Raw genomic sequence first — 20204 nt, forward strand, 5'->3', positions numbered from 1 at the left:
ACCCAAAAAATCCAAGACAAAGAGAACCTTACTTGTGGAGAAACGGGCGATACGGGGGTTGGGGTTTCCGAGGCTTCCGTCTGAGAGCCGGCACGCTTGAGTCTTTGGGCCACCGTCACAGCGCCAGGGTCTCTCCTTGCCACGGGGGGCTGTCCGCAAAAACAAAACAAAAACACTTAGCTTGGTAAAAATGAACAACAAAACGAGGGAGAAGCACGAGAAACTTGAAATGGAAATGTAGCATAAAAGCGACAGAATAAATGAGAAAAATAGATGAATGAATACTTTGGAACCCGAGAAAAACGACATAAAAGCCTCATTTGAAACCCCAAAAGTTTCAAACCTTACTTTGAAACCCTAAAAATAATGTAACACTCTCATTTGAAACCCTAATATGAACCATAAAGTCCATGTAAAGCTCTCATAGAAAAGGAGTTTGAATAAAAGACCCCCAAAAACTTTCAAAAAATACCACAAATGGCCAAAAACATCATTGATTTGGACATAAATTGAGATTTTGAAAAATGACTGAAAAAACTTGACAAAAAGAAAAACAACCTCAGAAAAAAAAAATCACAAAATCAACCAAGAGATGACCTAAAAAGATTCAAAATATGACCAAAAAAACAAACGAAAAAGGACAACAACAAAAAAAACCAAAACATTTTCGATCAAAAAAAAAAAAAGGACTAGGAAAACAACCAGACGACCGAAAAACAATTGAGGAGTAACTGAAAATGACAAAAGAAAAAAGGACAAACAAAACCTAAATAACACGTCGAAATTAACAAAATAAAGGACCCAAAATGTCCATAAAATAACTGAAAAACAACCCATGGAAATGGAAATATAGCAGGCAGGCAACCCATGAAAAAAAATCCATTGTGATGGTGAATGAAATAAACGAACAAAGGGGGAGAGCCGTGAAAACTGTAACAAAAATGGGGCGGGGCTGACATGTCCAAGTCAACTAAAAAGGGGCGGGGTCAAGCGTGAAAAATCCCCCAAGAGTTCTGCAAACCTCCCCGATGAGATTTTCCTCCGCGGTGTCAGCTTGGCCCGTGAGCCTGGCGTCGTAGAACCTTGAAGAGTCTTCAAAGTCCTCCCGCCCCCCGGGGACCCCCCGCCGCTCCCCTCCACAGGACCTGTCGGCCGTGGCAGTGAAGTCGGCCTCGGCCTCCGGGCTGGAGGTGGAGCTCACCGTCACGCCGGAGCTCTTGCGTTCCTTGGCCAGAGGGGGCGCCACCGCCACCGACTGCTCCTCTGCTGACCTCTGCTGGAGGAGGACAGAACTACAGCGGTTGCTCCGCGATATGGCCACGGCGTGGGATGGCATGCTTTTTAAATTTCGAGTAAGACATGCTGGGACATTTCTGGGCAAATTTGGGGGAGTGATGGTGGCAGAGGTGAACGTGAGAGGATGAATTTCAAAGCCTGGTGTAAACTCTGAAAAGGCTGAAAAACCCTAATTTCATTTGTTTGAAACCCAAAAAATTATTTCAAAGCAATGAAAAAAAGCCGTAAAACAGGTTAAAAATAGGTCGAATCTTTATTTGCAACCCGAGGATGAGTTTAAAACCCTACTTCAAAAGCCAAAGAACAACAACAAATACTAATAAGTTTAAATCCTAGTCCACCCAAAAAAAAAAAAAATCGGAAACCCTACGAGGACTTCCAGACCCTGTGCAAAACCCTCAAAATAATTCAAACCCATAACTTGAAACCCTAGGAGGAGTTCAAAAGTCCATTTTGAAACCCTGAAAACAACGTAAAACCCTCGGTTGACTTCTCGGAAAGCTTAAAACCCTACTTTGAAACCCCAAAATCAATTTACTATCCTCATTTCAAACCCTAACTTTAAAACCTAATGTGAGTTAAAACACAAAAAAATATTTCAAAGCAATGAAAACAAAAGCCGAAAAACAGATTAAAAATAGATCAAACCCTTATTTGAAACCCAAGGATGAGTTTAAAACCCTACTTCGAAAGCCGACACCCAAAAAAAAAAAATCGGAAACCCTAGGAGGACTTCACGACCCTCTATGAAACCCTCAAAATAATTCAAAGCCATGACTTGAAACTTCGGTTGACTTCTCGGAAAGCTTGAAATCCTACTTTCAACCCCAAAATCAATTTACTACCCTCATTAGCAACCCAAGGAAGAGTTGGAAAACAATACTAAGAAACCCCAAAAGCAAAGGAAGGCCCTAACTTCAAAACCTAATGTTAGGGTTAGGGTAACCTAACCCTAACCCTCACCCCAACCCTAAACCTAACCCTATGTGAGTAAGTTTTCAACCCTATTTTAAACCCAAAAATTATCTTAAAACCCTAGAATGAGTTTTAAAGCCTGAGAAGTGAAGCCAATCCCTAATTTAAAGCAATAAAACGTCTTTATAACTCTAGTTTGCAACCTTATCCCTACGTCAAAGTTTGAAACCCTACATAAAAGCCTAAAGATGAATCCATTGATGAAGAAATGACCAAATGAAAGAAAAACCTTGGCGTCGAAGAGCGCCTCGTCGTAAACAAAGAGAGGGGAAACGGGCTCCTGCAAGTGCAAGCAGAACAAACGTTAGCCGGATCGGACGCCCGCCACGAAAACCGGAACAGAACCCGTGCCGGAGTGGACTCCCTAGGACGTTACCGAGTATCTCTTCCTGCCGACTTCCGCACCGCCGGTCCGGCTGTGGCGCAGGATCAGACCCGACTCCCGGGCCTTCTTGGTTTTGACGGGCGGGGGCGGGGCCGCTTTGCCGAGCCCAGCCCCTACGGGACTCTGCCGGACCTCCTCGGAACCGGATCTTTCCGAGCAGTCCTCGGACGGCGGCCGCAAGCCGGATATCCTCGTCCAAGCCTGATCGGAGGATGCTTCCGGAGAACCTAGTGACCAGCGGTACTCTCTCCTACTGGCGCTGGTGTTCTGATCTTGGTGGTCCTTGCCCGCCACACTCCTGGAACGCTCCGGTTTCAGCGGAACGATGCGAGTGATTTCGGCGGTATGTCCGCCGGAAAATCGATGGAGCGAGGACCGGTGGTCTCCGGAAGCACCGACCTTGCGCTGGTTCGTCTGGACTTGCCGAAGTTTGACCTCTGACAGTTCTTGGTCGTCGACGAAGCGCTTTTCTCGGTGTCGGCGGACCTTGCCGGGTCCGTTGGTTTCTGACGGCCCCTTCGAGGTCCAGGGGAGGGCTTCGGGATCTCGGACGACCGTTTCGTCTTCGCGCGGTGTTACCGTTTGAGATTGTTCTCCGCCTTCTGGAGAACGTCCATCTCCGGTTTCAGAACCTCCATCTAGGTCCGAGTCCTGGATTTCTTCTTCAGAAGAATCCTGAGGCATTCCCAGACCGATGCTTTCAGGTGGCGTCTCGTTTTTCCGGACAGGATCCGCCGTAGGGTCCGAGATGTCCGAATTTGCCGATAATTGAATCCGAAAACGTCCTTTGCTAGTTGGCGGCTCACAGAACCCGGTTTCCTCCCTGATAGATTTCCTCGACAGGAATTCGTCCGTACGACTTTTCATTTCTTGTCCGTCCAACTCGGAGCTACGGTCTTCCGGTTTCCTGTCCTGGTCTTGAGAACTTTTTACGTGTTCAATGAATACCCAATCCTCAGAGCCCTACGTTATAGTATAGACATAACAAAGTAAGATAAATAAAACACCAAACTAGAAATACAAAGAGCTCAATGGAAGTCATGGGAATGGTGTTGAAAGAGTTGGAATAATTTGGAATGAGTTAAAAACGTTACTTAAAAATCCTGAAAATACCAAAATATGGGAAACGAGTTATAAAATCAAAAGTTGCAAAATGTCCTGAAAATACTGAAAAGTATGAAGAAGGCATACAAATGTGGAAGAATATGCAAAAAAAACATACAATTCCAGAGATCTGGGAATTCTGGGAAAACCGGGGATGCCAAAAACAAGAATATGTTGAAATGATGAAGAATGCGGAGGGATGCAATTCTCAAAAAGAATCACGAATTTCTGGAAAAAGCGGAATTTTAGGAATACCAAAAGGAAAGCCTGGTAATGCGGGAACTGATCAGACTTGAATTTCAAAAGAAATAATTAAAAATAAGATGATGGACAATGGACGTGATGGACAAAAAGGGAACCTCATCACAAAAACAACCTCAGGAGAAGAGGCCAGGTTCTTCAAGACCGAAGCCTCGAGAGACGCCTCATCTTCTAAGGACTGGCCGCGAAAAGGACATATAGGAAGGAGAAGGAGACCGTTTGCAAAGAGACCAGGTCTGCTCTGATTGGTCGAAAATGTGGGACTCACAGCTTTTTTGAGGGGCGTGGCCGGCGGCGAGGAACCCGAGAGATGCTTTTCCCGGTTGCCCAACGTGCTGTTGGGTTCCTTCAGGGCTCGCTTGAGTTCGTCGATGCTGGCTTGGTGCTTCAGCAGGACCTCTTGCGACTTATCCCGGAACTGAAAAAGACGGCGGACGTCAGACACATTTGTCTCGTCGACGGTCTCCGTTACCACGTGACACACAGGTGGGCAACTGTTTGGGTTGGGGCCCATCTCAGGGACATATCCGCTTTTTTCATTTATCAATAACGAGCGTAATGGCCCGGCGATGGTGGGCATTCTACTCAAGCGAGGTGGTCGGGGCCGAGTGCCAAAGAGACGCAAGGCTGCGCGCAGCTCCGAGAGCACATGTTTATGGATTTTGTTGGTATCTACTGGGGGTACCATGACACAGAAACTAGCTAAAAACACTCCCAGAGGCCTTAAGTATAACTGTGTACATTTTCACCAAAATGGGTTCGGCTGTGTCGTAGCCTATATGTCACATACGAACACAGGCACACGCGTGTGCAAATCGTTTGGATTTAACAAGTTCTATTCCTTTCTATATTTGTCTTAAAAAGAAATAACTTCATCAAATTGGTTTTGAAATGCTCACATTTGAAACAAAAATGGAGTTTTACACTGAAAATCAATAGCAACCAGAAGAAGGTGCTGTATCTGAGTCAGTCCTGTCTGTGTCATGTGGGGGAAAAACCCACTAGTCCAAAAAATAGCCTGGAGAGGGATTGGTGCAACCAGGCTGAGGGATTATATTAGGACTCAAGTTAATATTTAGGTTTTTAAGATGAATAGAGTTTTGGAATTTTGTATTATTGCTGCAGGATTTTCCCCAGCCCACTGCCCGAAGATAGCTGGGATGGGCTCCAGCACCCCCGCGACCCTATTGAGGATAAGCGGCGCAGATAATGGATGGATGGATGGATGGATGGGTTTTATTGTAGTATTTCCATGGTAATGTTTTTGTAATATTACTGCAGTTGTATTTTTTTGTGGTTTGTCTGTCATCATATTTCTTAAGTAGTATTTTTGTAGTATTTGTCTACACATTTCTGTGGTAGAGTTTTGTATTCTAACATTACTGTGATGGTGTTTTTGTAGTATTTCTTTACATGTCGTCTTGAAGTATTTCCATTGCAGTATTTTTGTAGTATTTACATGTTAGTGTTTTTGTAGTATTCTTTTGTAATTTTTGTGGTGGTATTTCTATGGAATTTGTTTTCTTTCCAGAATAAAAGAAAATACATGTTTTTAAGCAATACATTACAAATTTAATTTTGCAGTATCTCTGTGAAATGTTTTTGTCGTTGTAGACACACAAAGGGACAATAGGGACAAAGTTGGCAGCCAAAAATATATTTTTATTAGTAGTTCTTTGTTTATCATTTTTTATATCGTCATTATAGATTGACCATTTTGGTTTGGTGGGCCGGATTTAATAGCCTGACAGACCCTGTGTGGTCTGAAGTATCATGACGATAAAACAGAATGTGTCCTTTAAATGAAGTTCTTTTTGAATGCGGTAGTACACTACAAATTATGTTAGAGCAACCCCACTCTGTGACACTTTCCGGCAGGGGTCTCAAACACGCGGCCTTTGAGAGGACTGTTTGAGGCCCCAACCTTTGAATCAAACTCATAGCACGCGAAAGACTTATTTTCGTTTACGTTTTTGAAAATCTTTGAAAATGTCAAACTTTGGACAAAGCTTTCCATGGCTATGTGGCGTGACTGATTGGAGTGACTGCTGACATTGTGAAGCCGCAACTTTGGTTCTGGAGCTACTTTTATCGATTCATTGTCGCAGCCCTACATTAGAATGTGCAGGAAAGCCAAAGAAAAAAGCAGAGGGCCAATGAGAATGAGACAAATAAGCCATAAAAAACCCAGAAACAAATAGAAAAACAAAGCCTTGTTGACTTTTTATGGCGTCTGGCAAAATCCTCTCCAAAAACCGTAATGTGAGCGAGTGCCATACCTCCTGTTTACTGTTCGCGGGTGAAGTTGGCGCCTCCTTTTGGTCAGCAGGGAAAATAAGAAATCAAGCCCGCATTACGAAGAGGTCGAGTGGAGGCTTGACCGAGTGTCGCTGCTACTTTTATAGAGAAGCAAAATCAATTCCCTGGGGAACATAAATGCTTCGAATAGCCACGCTCTCCAGTGCATCGCCCGCATTGCAGAGGAATCGATAGGAGACACAACCAAGTTGTGCAATAAATCCCATAGAAAATCACAATACATCATATATATCAAAAGGAGGAGAGACAACCAGATTGTGCTATGAATTTGATTAAAAAAAATTCCAAATATACTCTAAAGAGAAACATAAAGGCTTCACATTGTATCTTGGCCACTCACATTAAGAAGTGGTGCAGAGGGGACACAACCAAGATGTGCTACAACTTCTATAGAAAATCAATATCAATTTTAATGTGCATGATAATTCCTAAAAATATCCAAGTTTTCCAGTGCCTCGCACACATTACAAAGAGGTGGAGAGGAGACACAACTAAGTGGTGCCCATACTTGTAGAGATAAACGAAATATACAGCTCTAATTTTAGACATTGTGAAAGAATTGTAAACGTTTGACTACTTTTTCCAGAAGTCAATCATTGGTTGTGCACATTTGCGTGTGATATTTGAGGAACATAAACGCTTTGAATTTCATTTTGGCCGAGCTCTTCAGTGTCTCACGTACATTACGAAGAAGGAGGAAGGAGACAGGACCAAGTTGCGCTTCTTACTTCGGTAGAAGAGTCAAAATCTAATCTATTGAGGGAGTTAAAAACTTTGAATTGCCAATCTCTCCAGTGCCTCATGCACATTACAAGAAGGAAGAGAGAAGACAGGGCCCCGTGTTGCTGCTTCTTCTAGAGAAAATCAAAATCTATTCTTGTGAGGAACATGAATTCTTTGTTACCTATCTTGGCCAAGCTCTTTACAAAGAGGTAGGGAGGAAACACAACCAAGTGTTGCTACTACTTCTTTAAGAAATCAAAATATGCTTTAGTTATGGCGAGTCTGTTTGTCCTACCTCCTGTTTATCGTCAACAGGTGAAGTTGGCGCCTCCTTTAGGCCAGTTAGTGCAAAATAAGAAATGAAATAAGAGAAAGAGAGAGCACCACAAAGTCAAAGGTGAAGTTAAGCAAGCTAAAAATCCAGAAAAGTTTGCCCAATCGTACACGAGCACCCACCAACATTTCCTTATTCTTGCTGGGTGTGACTTCCCCGTCGTGTCCTTCGTCCTGCTCCAAACTGGGTTCAGTTTCCAGTTCTTCCGTCTCCGGTTCTTCCGCCGAGAGGGTTCGAACCCGGCGCCGTCGCTCGCCGAGGCCGGAACCCAAAAAAACGTCGCGGTTGTCGCAGGCCACCGAGGCCGGTCGGGTGAATTCTGCAGACAAAGTAATCCCCGTCAAGTCAAGTCTATTTGTTTGGACCTCGCAGGGGCTGCACAGAGTACAGAGTAGTATCACACCGTCCCCTGATCTGAAACCAAGGAAAAACTCAAAAAGTACAGCATGAGGAAATGAAGAAACATTGGGAGGGCGCTACACATGAGGTAATCCCCCCTTCCAGAGCAGGAACATTAAGACTAGAAGAGCCAAAAAATTTCTTACCTCTCCAGAACAACCAGCGGACAGCCAAAAGGCTGTGCTGTTTACAACTAACAACTTAACAACGAATCTCGTCACCATTGTTCTGAAAATGCGGCAATGTGGGTTGTTTGAATGGATTGCATTGGGTTGGGTGTGTTGTTGATAGAGATGCCTGAAGAGTCAGCGGGCAAAAATACGACAAAAATACGACAAAAATACGACAAAAATACGACAAAAATACGACAAATTTCCTACAAAATTATGACAAAATTAAATTACAAATTAAGTGCTTGAAAACAGATAGAACAGGAATACAGTACTATGATACAAAAATACTATTACAGATAGAACGATAGATATATAGATAGATAAATAGATAGAAAGATAGATAAATATATCCTTTATTCATACCCATAGGGAAATTCACACTTCTAGCAGTATCCTTGTGTTTAAAAATAAACACACCTGTGGCAATCGTTTGGCGCGCCGGAGAGCGCTCTCTGATTTGCTGACGTTCACTTCTTAAGCGGTCAGCGTCCAGACAAGGACGTCCGATCGTACTCCTGTGTTCCTGTGTGTTTCGCCAGATTAGCAAGTACCAAAGACTACTCTCCTGTTCTTTTACCTCTCATCTTTTCTTTGCTAAATACCTGCTCGGCAACTATCACCTTAAGTCGCCAGGAACTTAGTAACCTGGGTCTAAGATTAGATTTTCGACTCATTTCACGACTACAACACCAACAACAACATCCCAAAGGACATACGAAGACCACCGAGATCTCCCTGGGTGATCTGCCCGCCCAACAAGCGACGGAGACGGCGGAGGGAACGTAAACAAAAACGAGGCTCTCGGGAGGCTTAGCGGAGAAGCTAAAAAGGCGACCACACCGACAAGCGCTTCCAAATATCTTCCTGACCAACGCCAGATCCATCGTACACAAAATCAGTGAACTTGAGCTGCGGATAACTACCAACAGCTTCGTACGGAATAGCAATATTTTTGTGATCACGGAGTCTTGGCTTGACCCGCGGATCCCCGATGCTGCTCTCCAGCTAGCAGGACGCACGCTACACCGCTACGACCGCAACGAAGACTCCGGCAAAAAAAGAGGTGGGGGACTATGCATTTACGTACATAATGCGTGGTGCAATAACAGCAGAATCATTGATACACACTGCTCGCCCGATATAGAGTTTCTGGCGGTATCGTGTAGACCATTCTATATACCGCGAGAGCTAACTGCTCATTGTGATAGCTGTTTACATTCCTCCGAATGCTATCGCTAGCACAGCGCTAAACCTCCTGCTCGCTGCCATCAACAAACAACAGCTTGCACACCCCGACGGAGCTTTCATTATCGCTGGCGACTTTAATAAGGCATGTTTAAGGACTGTTCTTCCAAAATTCTTTCAACATGTGAACTGTGCAACAAGGGGTGAAAAAACTTAAGACCGCGTATACAGCAACATCAAAAACGCATACAAAGCCTCCCCCCCGCCCCCACCTAGTAAATTCCGATCACCTATGCCTATCCCTCACCCCCTCATACACCCCCATCCGGGGAAAAACAAAGCCTGTAACAAGGGCAATACAAACGTGGCCTGAGGGAGCCCTCTCTAAGCTGCAGGACTGTTTTGATCAAACTTGCTGGGAGGTATTTGAACACCATGACCTCCAGAAATTCACTGACACTGTTTTATCCTACATCCGATACTGCACGGATGAAGTCAGAGTAAATAAAAAAATTAAGGTCTACTCAAATCAAAAACCCTGGATGTCCAGTGAGGTGCGCACCCTCCTCAAACACCGCAACACCGCTTTCAGGTCTGGAGACAAGGCTCTTTACGGGGTGGCCAGGGCTGACCTGAAGAGAGGCATCAAGAAAGCAAAAGCAGTCTACACAAGGAGGATCGAGCACCTCTTCACTGGAAATTATCTGAGGATGTGGCAGGGCCTTCAACACATCACCAACTTCAGAGGCCACAACCTGGCAACTGTTGAGGCTGAGGCTTCACTAGCTGCGGACCTTAATCAGTTCTTCGCTCGCTTTGAATCCGGAAGGCCACAAACAGCCACATCACACCCACCAACAACCAGCAGCAACTCACTCATATTTCAGGAGCACGAAGTTAGGCGTGCGCTGAAAACCATAAACCCAAGGAAGGCAACTGGCCCGGATGGAGTATCAGGGAGGGTACTCAGGGACCGTTCTGATCCGCTGGCTGGGGTCTTCACCACCAGCTTCAACCGGTCCCTGTCACAGGCGACTGTCCCACCTTGCCTCAAAACCTCCACCATCATTCCCATCCCCAAAAAGTCCGCAGTGGAAAGCTTCAACGACTACAGGCCTGTCGCTCTTACGCTTGTGGTCATGAAGTGCTTCGAGAGGTTAGTGTCCCAGCACATCAAGAACTCCCTGCCACTCACACTGGACCCCCAACAGTTTGCCTACAGGGCAAACCGCTCCACTGACGACGCCATAAACACAGCACTTCACACCGTGCTGAAACACCTGGACCACCGGGGGAGCAACGTCAGAATGCTCTTTCTGGACTTCAGCTCAGCCTTCAACACCATTATCTCGGAGATGCTGGTGGAGAAACTTGCACACCTAGGACTCTCTCCCTCCATCTGCTACTGGATAATGGACTTCCTCTCCAACCGCCCACAGTCTGTGAAACTCGGTAACCACGTCTCTCCCACCCTAACACTGAACACTGGCTCCCCCCAAGGTTGTGCACTGAGCCCCCTGCTTTTAACCCTCTACAGCTCCGACTGCTCACCGACCCACCCCACAAACACTATAATTAAGTTCGCTGACGATACCACCTTGATCGGCCTCATCTCTGAAGGGGACATACAGGGATGAGGTGGAGTTACTTTCAACGTGGTGTTCGGAAAACCACCTCATACTGTACACCACAAAAACAAAAGAACTGATTCTGGATTTCAGAAGGAATGGCAGGAATCCAGAACCACTCATCATAAAAGGAGACTGTGTAGAGAGAGTCCACTCCTTCAAATTTCTGGGTGTGCACATCTCCGACGACCTCTCCTGGTCTGCAAACACCAGAGCGGTGGTAGGGAAGGCCCAGCAGCGACTGCACTTCCTGAGAGTGCTCAGGATAAATAATCTATAACAGCAGCTGCAGGTGTCATTTTACAAAGCCACAGTGGAGAGCATTCTAACATACTGCATCTCGGTGTGGTATGCTGGGTGCACAGCAGCAGACAGGAAAAAGCTCCAGAGGGTCATCAAAACAGCCCAGGAAATCGTCGGTTGCTCTCTGCCCAGTCTGGAGGACATTGCCTGCTCTCACTACTTCAGCAGAGCAGAAAACATCATCAAAAACTTTTCTCACCCCGGCCACCACCTCTTCGACCTGCTGCCTTCCGGCAAGCGCTACAGGTCACACAAAGCAAAAACAAACCACACAGCCATTACCACCCTTAACAGACACTGCACAAAAAAATGAAAACTCTTGCAAAAAACTACCTCACACAAATGTAAAATGGTACTCACGTACATGCTGACTGATGTTTGTTCACTGCTCAAACAGACACCGCACATAAAACTGGAAACTCTTGCCAACACTACCTCATACGAATGTAATGGTACTCATGTCTATGTTCTTGCACATGTCGACTGCACTATGTTTACTGCTCAGCTCACCTTGCACAATGTCTGACCATTTCTTTTTTTTGCACTGTGATGACTTTGTTTGCACCAATGCATATGCTGACTATTTTTTTGCACTATGATGACTTTTGCACCAAATGCAAAATCGCACAACCCTTACAATACCAACGGTATCACGATAACACTGTATGTAACATCCCACATGCCGACATTTCTTGTGTATATACCATGTAAATTATAACTATAGCCTTATCCCCCTTGTTTTATAACCTCATCTTCTCTGTTCCCTTATCTTCTTGGCTCATACCTCACTGTGAATGTGTAAATCTGGAGTGTCATGCCCAATTTCGTTGTCACAATATGTTAACCCATTTTGTAACAATGACAATAAAGGTATATTGTATTCTATTCTACTGTCATGAAAATATGGTAATTTGCAAATGTAGGGGTGGAGTTAAAGAGCCTCATGGCATGAGGAAGAAATGATCTCAGTCTGTCCGTGGAATATTACAACACAAATACTACAATCACTCAACTATAGTAATAGTGCAAGATAATAAAGAAATACTACAAAAATACTGGTGTGGAAATACTTCTACAGAAAAACTACAAAAATACCACTAATACTACAATACATAAATACTGCTACAAAAAATATTACAAAAGTAAAACTACAAAGGTTACCCAAGGGAAACACTACAAAATACTTCAAAATAAAAATACAGTTATGCTATAAAAATACGACAGAAATACAACTGGAGTAATATTAAAAAAGTAGGGTCTGGTTACGCCCCCACCAAACATTCTTTTCTTCACATTCGCGTGCAAAATGAGTTGTTGACATCAGAGTTTGCCTCGAATTTAAATGAATGGGGAAACTCATCCAGCCAGTTGGCTGTATTTTGGGCATTCTATGTAAGAAACACAAAGGGGTTGGCTGCCCTACTTCAAATGTTAAATCAGAAAGATATGAGAGGGCAAGTTCAGCAGAATATTAAAAACATATCTTAAACTGACAGTACAGGACCAGCTGCAGGCTTTTGATGCCAGACTTGGGGAGACCGGAGAGTACGGCATTACAGTCACGGAGACTTGAATCCTAATGCCAGCTGTTCTAGTCGTATTCTGAAGAGCAGTTTCGCCTCACCGCCGTCTAAGCTCCGGGAGAGGAGGTGCCTGGTGCTGGCGGAGCGCAGGACCTGCGGCGCCGGTCGGTGGATGAGAGCGCTCGCCTGACGACTTTGGGCTTGCGTCCGGCCACTGTAGCGGAATTTGGAACCCGTCACCAGGAAACCTTTGGGGGGCGGTTCGGGACAAACCAACCTGCCACAGGACCCAAAAAAAAGAAATGAGAAAACTTGAACGGGAACAAAGTCTTTATATTGATCATGTCACGGCTTCGACATTTGGGTAAAAAATATCCCAATATCCCAATCGATTGAATTAGATTATAAAATGTGTGGATCGTCGTTTCGTAGTATCGCGTAATTTGCGAGTCAAAAAGTACTTAAAATCAATGCGAATAAGAGGGCACGCTGAGAGTTGTAGTACCACTTTGGTCCAGCAGAGGATGCTAAGACATTTTTTCTAAAAAAAAATGGATCTTATTTTTTTTCAAAATCTTTTTTTATTGAAAATTGCGTCGTTACAAAAAAATTGGCATGAACGTTTCACCTTTGTAGTGTTAGACTGTTTCATCATGAAACAGTAACAATTTTCAAGAAAACAAAGTGCTGTTCAAGTACAGGGAAAGAAAACAAGATAGCTGGGATGGGCTCCAGCACCCCCACGACCCTACTGAGGATAAGCGGTGCAGATAATGGATAGATGGATGGACTATTGATGACATGTTTAACTATACACAAGGGGCGGATTCCTAAGCATATTATACATCGTTTTCATATCGAGAATGTTGATCATATTCAAAGATTTAACCAAAAACAAATGTGTTTAGAAAAGTCGGTTTACATTTCAAAAAAATGCTGCACATAAAATCAAATGTATTTCTTACTTTTTTGTTTTGGATGATAAGTCGAAACGTGATATTGGATAAGGTGTCATGACTTCTGATGTGAATTACCTGTGCCTGCTTCAACTGCCTCATTCTCTGATGGGCTCCCAATCAGTATTTGTACCCAGTCCTGTCTGTCCCCTTTTGTCAGTCCATCTGCGAACCTCAGTGTATACTAGGCAAGCCTTTTTCGACCCCGACTCCCACCTGTCCCATTTTTGCTCCAGTCTGTCTCCGGCTACGACCTGTTTTGATCCTGAGCACGTCTACTCCCCCGTTCTGGCTTACGACTCGTTTCCGACCCTGACCACATTTTCGACCTGTTTTCCCTTCCTTGACACCGCCATCGCTCGCTACGGAAGATCCACTTCCGTGTTCGGAGCGCAATCCGATTATCAGAGCGACTTTCTTCCTGCGTCCAGCGAATACTGGATTGTGGGCGCAGCCCTTTCTCTTTTTTCCAATACAACGTGTGACAAACGCTATGCAATTGGGTACTGTTTCCGTTCTGGTCCTGACATAAGGCGGACACATTTGTACATATTTTTGTCTATTGTCAAGATAGTTGAAGAACACAGGGATTTCTTTTAATGTTTTCCATTATCTAAAATAGCTTTGTGCACGTATTTTTCTATCCGTTCCAAACTTCGATATCAGAATAAAGAGGAGAAAATGCGATTCGTCTATTAATTGAAGAAGTCATCGATCATTTCGTCAATTATGAAAATATTTGTGCGTTGCAACCCAAATTTTGGATCAGGTGAGGACTGATCCGTTACTTGGGTTCCTAGTTGGCATATAAAAAACCTCAAGGTGAATTAATTTTGTTTTCATGAAAAAAATGAAAAAGAAAAGCTTGAAAATGTCAAATTGTTGATTACAACCCCACAACTGTACCAAAAACGATTGAAGGCAGGGAATAAACTTGCTTTTCCCGCCTCGATGATTTCGGTGCCTTTTCCAAAGTACCTAAAGTATTCTTACCTGAAGAAGGTGTGATGCTCAATGCAGACTTTCCACAACCTCTTGGCAGCTTTGTGGTTTGGTAGTTTGAAACCGATGGTGCTTTCAAACTGCTCGTACTGCGCAAAGGCAAATAAGAAAAGCGCAAGTTAGGATCCCGACAACCTTAGCCAGGTGAACCATGACGCCCGGAACACGTCTAAATTGTGCTAATACCTCGAAAGATAAGTCCCACAACAATCTCATGAAGAATGTAAATGCTTCAAATCTCATCACGGCCAAATACTTTAGTGCCTGGCTCACGTTAAGAAGCGATAGTGAGGAGACACAACCCAGTTGTGCTAAAACTATCCATCTACCTTGGTCATATCCCTTAATAATAATAATAATAATAATAATAATAATTTCCTTTGTATTGTCATTCTTTGTAACAATGTACACAGAACAAAATGTCGATACACCTGACCCGTTGTAGCGAGTCGGTGCAGTCGCAGCCAGAGGGCGCCGCCATTATACCAATTAGGTATGTCTCGGTCGAGGCGCGAACCAGCGACCTCCCAGTCTCAAAGCCGGCACACTACCATCTAGGCTACTGAGCTGGTTAAGAGGGGCGACTGACAGCAAGACAAACACATACACCTAAACAAAGAAAAATAAAAAAAGGAAAAAGTAGCAAAAAAACACACAACATTTTTTGGACCATGGCCAACCCAAATGCCCAAACACCCAAACAAGTTAGGCACCTCGGCACCCAGGTTGGTCATGCTTTTGTCCCTCCGGATGAAACGGGACACAGGTAGCGTCCGTGTCACTCGGGTCAGGGTGACACAACAGGGCCTGGCATCTTTCGCTGGTTTACCCCTGCCGCATCATACAGGTACCCTGCCCATCCCTTAGAAGGCGTCCAAACATCCCACTATCCTTTCACAATCATTCCTATCACCAACAAGAGCTCGAGCTTCCACTACATTGAGACCTCTTTTCTGCAGTGCACAATCCATCCATGTGCTAAAACTCCTACGGAAAATCAAAATCTAATCTGACAAGGAACACAAATGCTTCAAATCGTATCTTGGCTGACCTATCTGGTGATTAGCGATTATTATCATTTATGTTTCATCTGTCTTTCAGGAATAGCCTGCAAAACCTACTAAAAGACTGATTCATAGATAATTGGGTGCATCATGTTTGAATGTTATTGATAATATAACATTCAAAAATAACCATATCTGAGGAGCCGTTTGGGAGCCGGTTTTCTCAATGAGACAGTTTTCTAAATAGAGCTGACCTCTTGGGTGTGACCAGTAGGTGACAGTGACACTTCACATGACACCGCTATCATGATAATGTCGGCGTCATTTTCACACACTTTCTTTTTTATTATTATTTATTGCGCAGTCTATGGAGTCAGCCAAGAAACGTGGCAATGGCAACAATTTCAAGCATTTTTAAGCACTTCACCCAAAATCCAATTCTTTTCCTGACCTTGAAAACTCAAGAATATATTTTTATCTTTTTCAGGATTTCAAGCACCCGTGTTATGCTTATGAAGGTGGTCGGGAGTGGATGTTTGGGTTGCTGCAGCTGCTGCCACAACTCTTAAAGGGTCTCTTTATTTGAGGACCACAACCCTCAGCGTGCGGCTGACGCATTCAAGGACCAAGGCCCTCAGCACCAAAACTAAATACAGCGTTGCTTGGGTACTCAAAAGACTCTTTTCAGAACAAATGGGTTTTTGACCCAAAAATTCGAGTCGATGGAGTGAATAGGTACTCTAACACCCAACCAAGTAGCTGGGCGAGACGAGCGACCGGCTTGGCTATTCGGGTAGAATATTCCAGTCACGTTCCTGCGCTTTGGTTCTTGTGTCTCTGTAGACTCCCTCTCTCTTCCTCCCCTCTATGTCTCTCTTTTAATGATTTGGTCACTCACCTCCTGGTTCAAAATTCTTCCTTACCCTCCAATCACGACTCCCTCTGTTCACTATTAAAACACTCTGTCGCCTTGGCTCTGTGCTAGTTCATGCCTTACTCGTCACATCCTATGCCTTCTATAAATCCCTGCGTGACAAACCCTCGCCTGCCCTTCCGGATCGCTAGTGCCATTTGCCAAACCCTTGGACTGTTGCCTTTGCTGAGTGAGTTTACCGGACCACTGACCCCTCATCTGCATCTCGGATTGCGATCGTTGCCTCACCCCTTGGCTTCCTACGTACGAACCCTCCGTTACGGCACCTATTTGTGTTTCTGCGCTGTGCGGGTCGTAGCCGAAGACAGACAGGAGCAAAAACGGGACAGGTGGCAGTCAGGGTCGAAAAAGGCTTGCCTAGTATACACTGAGGTTCGTAGACGGACTGACAAAAGGGCACAGACAGGACTGGGTACAAATACTCTGCGCAGCACCCACAGTAAGTCCTTAACAAATTGATAAGTGATGAGTGATGTTTCTATCCCCTGCTATACGGCAATTAAACTGATTTGGTTTTGAGTTTGAGCTGGAGGTTTTGAGTTTTTCCTTTCCCGCATGTTGGTTTAAGATCAGGCAATGGTGTCATTGTAATCCTGTGCAGTCCTTTGAGACATTTTTGTGATTAAGGGACTAACAAAAAAAATGGGACTTGACTTGACTTAACGTGATCCCTACCTCAGGACCGATTCAGGTTGCCACATGTCTTTCAATGCTTTTCCTTCCCTCCAAATATGAACATTTGTGTCAGTTGGTTGGTACCAGAGTGGAAAATTGCATTGAGTTGATTTCAGTCTGAAATGGTATTTATTTATTTGTTCTGATCTATGTCTGATGCTCCAGAGTTTGGAAACCTCTGCTTCCTGTGAAGTGAAGGTCAGTTTGGCTGCTCAAGGGCATGCGAAACACTTCCTTAATATGGTTGACCAATCAACAGTTTTACCAAAAAGTCAAGCCATGTTTATTTGTTTGGCCCTTATTCAGAAGAAGTCTCAATGGGCTGTGCAGACTATTATGACACATCTGATCTAAAACCAACATGAGGGCCAGGAAAAATGGAGACACCTTGAGGCCCCACATGAGGTCATCACCCTTCCAGGATGACCGGACCGGATCCAAGATGGCGGCGCGCGCGAGTGCAGCGGCTTCAGGCTCTCCAGTTCGTCTTTTTGTCATGTTCTTTTATCCCTCATATTTTCCCTTTGACTCCTTTCACGACTACAATAACACCCACAACATCCCGAGGAATATACAGAGACCACCGGGATCTCCCTGGGTGATCAGCCTGCCGACAAACGACGTAGACGGCGGAGGGGAAAGTAAAAACGAGGCTGCCGAGCATGTTCCTGACCAATGCCATCGTTCACAAAATTAGTGAATTTGAGCTGCGGATCGCCACCAAAAGCTTCGTCCGGAATTGCAGTATTTTTGTCATCACGAAGTCTTGGCTTCTGCGACGCCACAATCCAACGAGCAGGACGCACCCTACACCGGCACGACCAAGACGGAGACTCCGGTAAAAACAGGGGTGGAGGACTATGCGCTGCAATAACAGCAGAATCATTGACACACACCACTCACCCGATATAGAATTTCTCGCAGAATCGGGTAGACCCTTCTATCTACCGAGAGCTAACTGTGGTCATTGCGATTGCTGTTTACGTTCCACCGGATGCTAACGTTAGCATAGTGCTAAATCTCCTGCTCGCTGCTATCAATAAACAGCGGCTCGCACACCCCGACAGAGCTTTTATCGTTGCCAGCAACTTTAATCAGGCATGCTTAAGGACTGTACTTCCCGAATTCATTGTAACTTAGGGGGAGAAAACACTGGACCGTGTGTACAGTAACATCAAACATGTGTACAGAGCTTCCCCCCTCCCCCACCTAGCTGGATCCGACCATCTCTGTCTGTCCCTCACCCCCTCATTCACCCCCTCTGGAGAAAAACAAAGCCTGCAACAAAGACAATACAAATATCTTCTTTGTTCCTTTATCTTCTTTCTTCTCTTCTATCCTCACTGTAAAATGTGAACTGGAGTGCCACGTCCAGTTTTGTTGCCACAATATGTTCAACCCATTTTGTAACAATGACAATAAAGGTATATTCTATTATTTTCTATTCTAAATGGATGCTGCAAAATACAATAGACAGTCGTCTCCTGAGGGCACACCTACATCTGCTGTTGTGAATAAACCCGCCCCCCGTGCGAAATTGCAGACTGCCTGATCATTTTTTTTATTTTCTCTCAAAAAACGAGCACACATGACTGTTGGGTGAATTTAGGAATCCAACACTATCTAAAAACTCTTGGGGTCCTGGTCTCTAAAAGTGCGAGATCTTCATTGTTCAACAACACTTGCTTGGAATGGGATGTCTCAGTGTATGAGCATATCCCATCATCTCCGCACTTGTCTTTGAGTTATTTTCCTGACCTTGAAGTGTCGTGTTCGTCAGCACGATAGTTAGATAGTTATTAACAGTCTTCGTATTCGTAATTCTGCTTTATTTTTTCTTTATTTTCGAACGATATCGCAGAAAAATCCGAAAGAGGAACAGACAGAAGCTTACCGATGTTTCGCATAAGAAGACTCTCAATGTGATGGATTATGAAGGACTCTCAGAAAACCATTTTGGACGAGGAGTCTCGCTTACCTCTCCAGGTCTTATCTTGATGTAGAAGTTGCTCCTTTTGTAGGAAATCTTCAGGATCTTGGGCCAAGCGAAACGGTTGATCCGCAGACGGTCTCTGTAAATCAGGAGGCCGTTGGCGCACACACCCAACATGATTTCGATCCCTTCCGAGTCCTGCGGCGGACAAAAACCACTGAGTGAGGACGAGCATCCCAAAAAGTCCGCGTTGGCCGATTCCGACCTACCTTGGCGGGGTGCAGGTCCACTCCGTACATGGACAGTTTCTTGGCGTTCTCCAAGAAGTTCATTTCAGCCTCGGCCGGAGTCATGCCCCTGAAGGTACAAGAGTCGGTCGCTGACATCAGCGAAAATTATGATGTAATAATATGCATAACATGATTTAAAAGGGGGGGGGGGGTGTTAAAGGATAATAAGGATAAATGAGACCAAAATGAAAAATAAGTCAAAAGGTGAGGAGAAAAAGAAACTGGGAAAGAAAAAAAGGAAAGGGAAAAGAGAAAAGAATAAAAGCAGGAAAGAAAATAAGAAAAAGAGGAAAAAGCAAGAAAAATAAGCAAAAAGCTCGGAAAAAAAAATAAAAAATAAAGAAAAATTACAAGGTAAAAGGAAAAACAGAACAACAGAAGAAAAAGGGAAAAAGAAATAAAAAGTGAGGAAAAATGAAAGAAAATGAGTAAAAGATAAAGAAAAAAGTAGAAAAATAAAGCAGGAGAAAAAGAAGGAAAAGTACAGGAAAAAAAAGGGGTTTTGGGGTCTCTTAGATTGGTCTCGTGTTGCATTCAAATCATTTCCAAAGATATCAAGTCAATCTCGATGCCAACATTGTACTTCCACTAAAAAGTGTGATTTAACGCGTTTCTGTATTGCAACTGAATAAAGAAATCCCCCAAAATGTGAGTACTTTATTATGTAACAAAAGATGGTTGGTTGTATCTCTTAAGCGGATGGCTGGCAAGGTTGTGTCTTGGGCAAGTACAGCCTGGCGGCGCCCATCTTTCTCCATAACATCCTATGTTTCCACCCAGTCTTTTTGAAAATACCAAATAA

General features: G+C 44.2%; 1 protein-coding gene across 8 annotated transcripts in view; it reads right to left on the reverse strand.

Annotated features, from left to right (window-relative positions):
* The window catches only part of LOC148363691 (uncharacterized), a 51712-nt gene that overhangs the window by 6189 nt on the left and 25319 nt on the right, over positions 1 to 20204 (reverse strand). For 5 of the 8 annotated variants that reach the window (XM_088337663.1, XM_088337668.1, XM_088337669.1 and 2 more), the window contains exons 8-20: positions 19382 to 19469; positions 19158 to 19310; positions 14558 to 14655; positions 12710 to 12885; positions 7520 to 7716; positions 7359 to 7394; positions 6301 to 6336; positions 4290 to 4439; positions 4137 to 4199; positions 2648 to 3619; positions 2501 to 2551; positions 1022 to 1276; positions 33 to 149 (exon numbers count right to left, since the gene is read on the reverse strand). In XM_088337663.1, coding sequence (XP_088193789.1) covers positions 33 to 149; positions 1022 to 1276; positions 2501 to 2551; positions 2648 to 3619; positions 4137 to 4199; positions 4290 to 4439; positions 6301 to 6336; positions 7359 to 7394; positions 7520 to 7716; positions 12710 to 12885; positions 14558 to 14655; positions 19158 to 19310; positions 19382 to 19469 — 2392 coding nt within the window. The remainder of the gene's footprint in view (positions 1 to 32; positions 150 to 1021; positions 1277 to 2500; positions 2552 to 2647; positions 3620 to 4136; positions 4200 to 4289; positions 4440 to 6300; positions 6337 to 7358; positions 7395 to 7519; positions 7717 to 12709; positions 12886 to 14557; positions 14656 to 19157; positions 19311 to 19381; positions 19470 to 20204) is intronic. The other 3 variants (XM_088337667.1, XM_088337670.1, XM_088337672.1) reach the window with 3 other exon arrangements.

This window comes from Urocampus carinirostris, chromosome 6, assembly GCF_059441175.1.
Source record: "Urocampus carinirostris isolate Australia breed hairy pipefish chromosome 6, RoL_Ucar_1.0, whole genome shotgun sequence".
Taxonomy (NCBI): Eukaryota; Metazoa; Chordata; class Actinopteri; order Syngnathiformes; family Syngnathidae; genus Urocampus; species Urocampus carinirostris.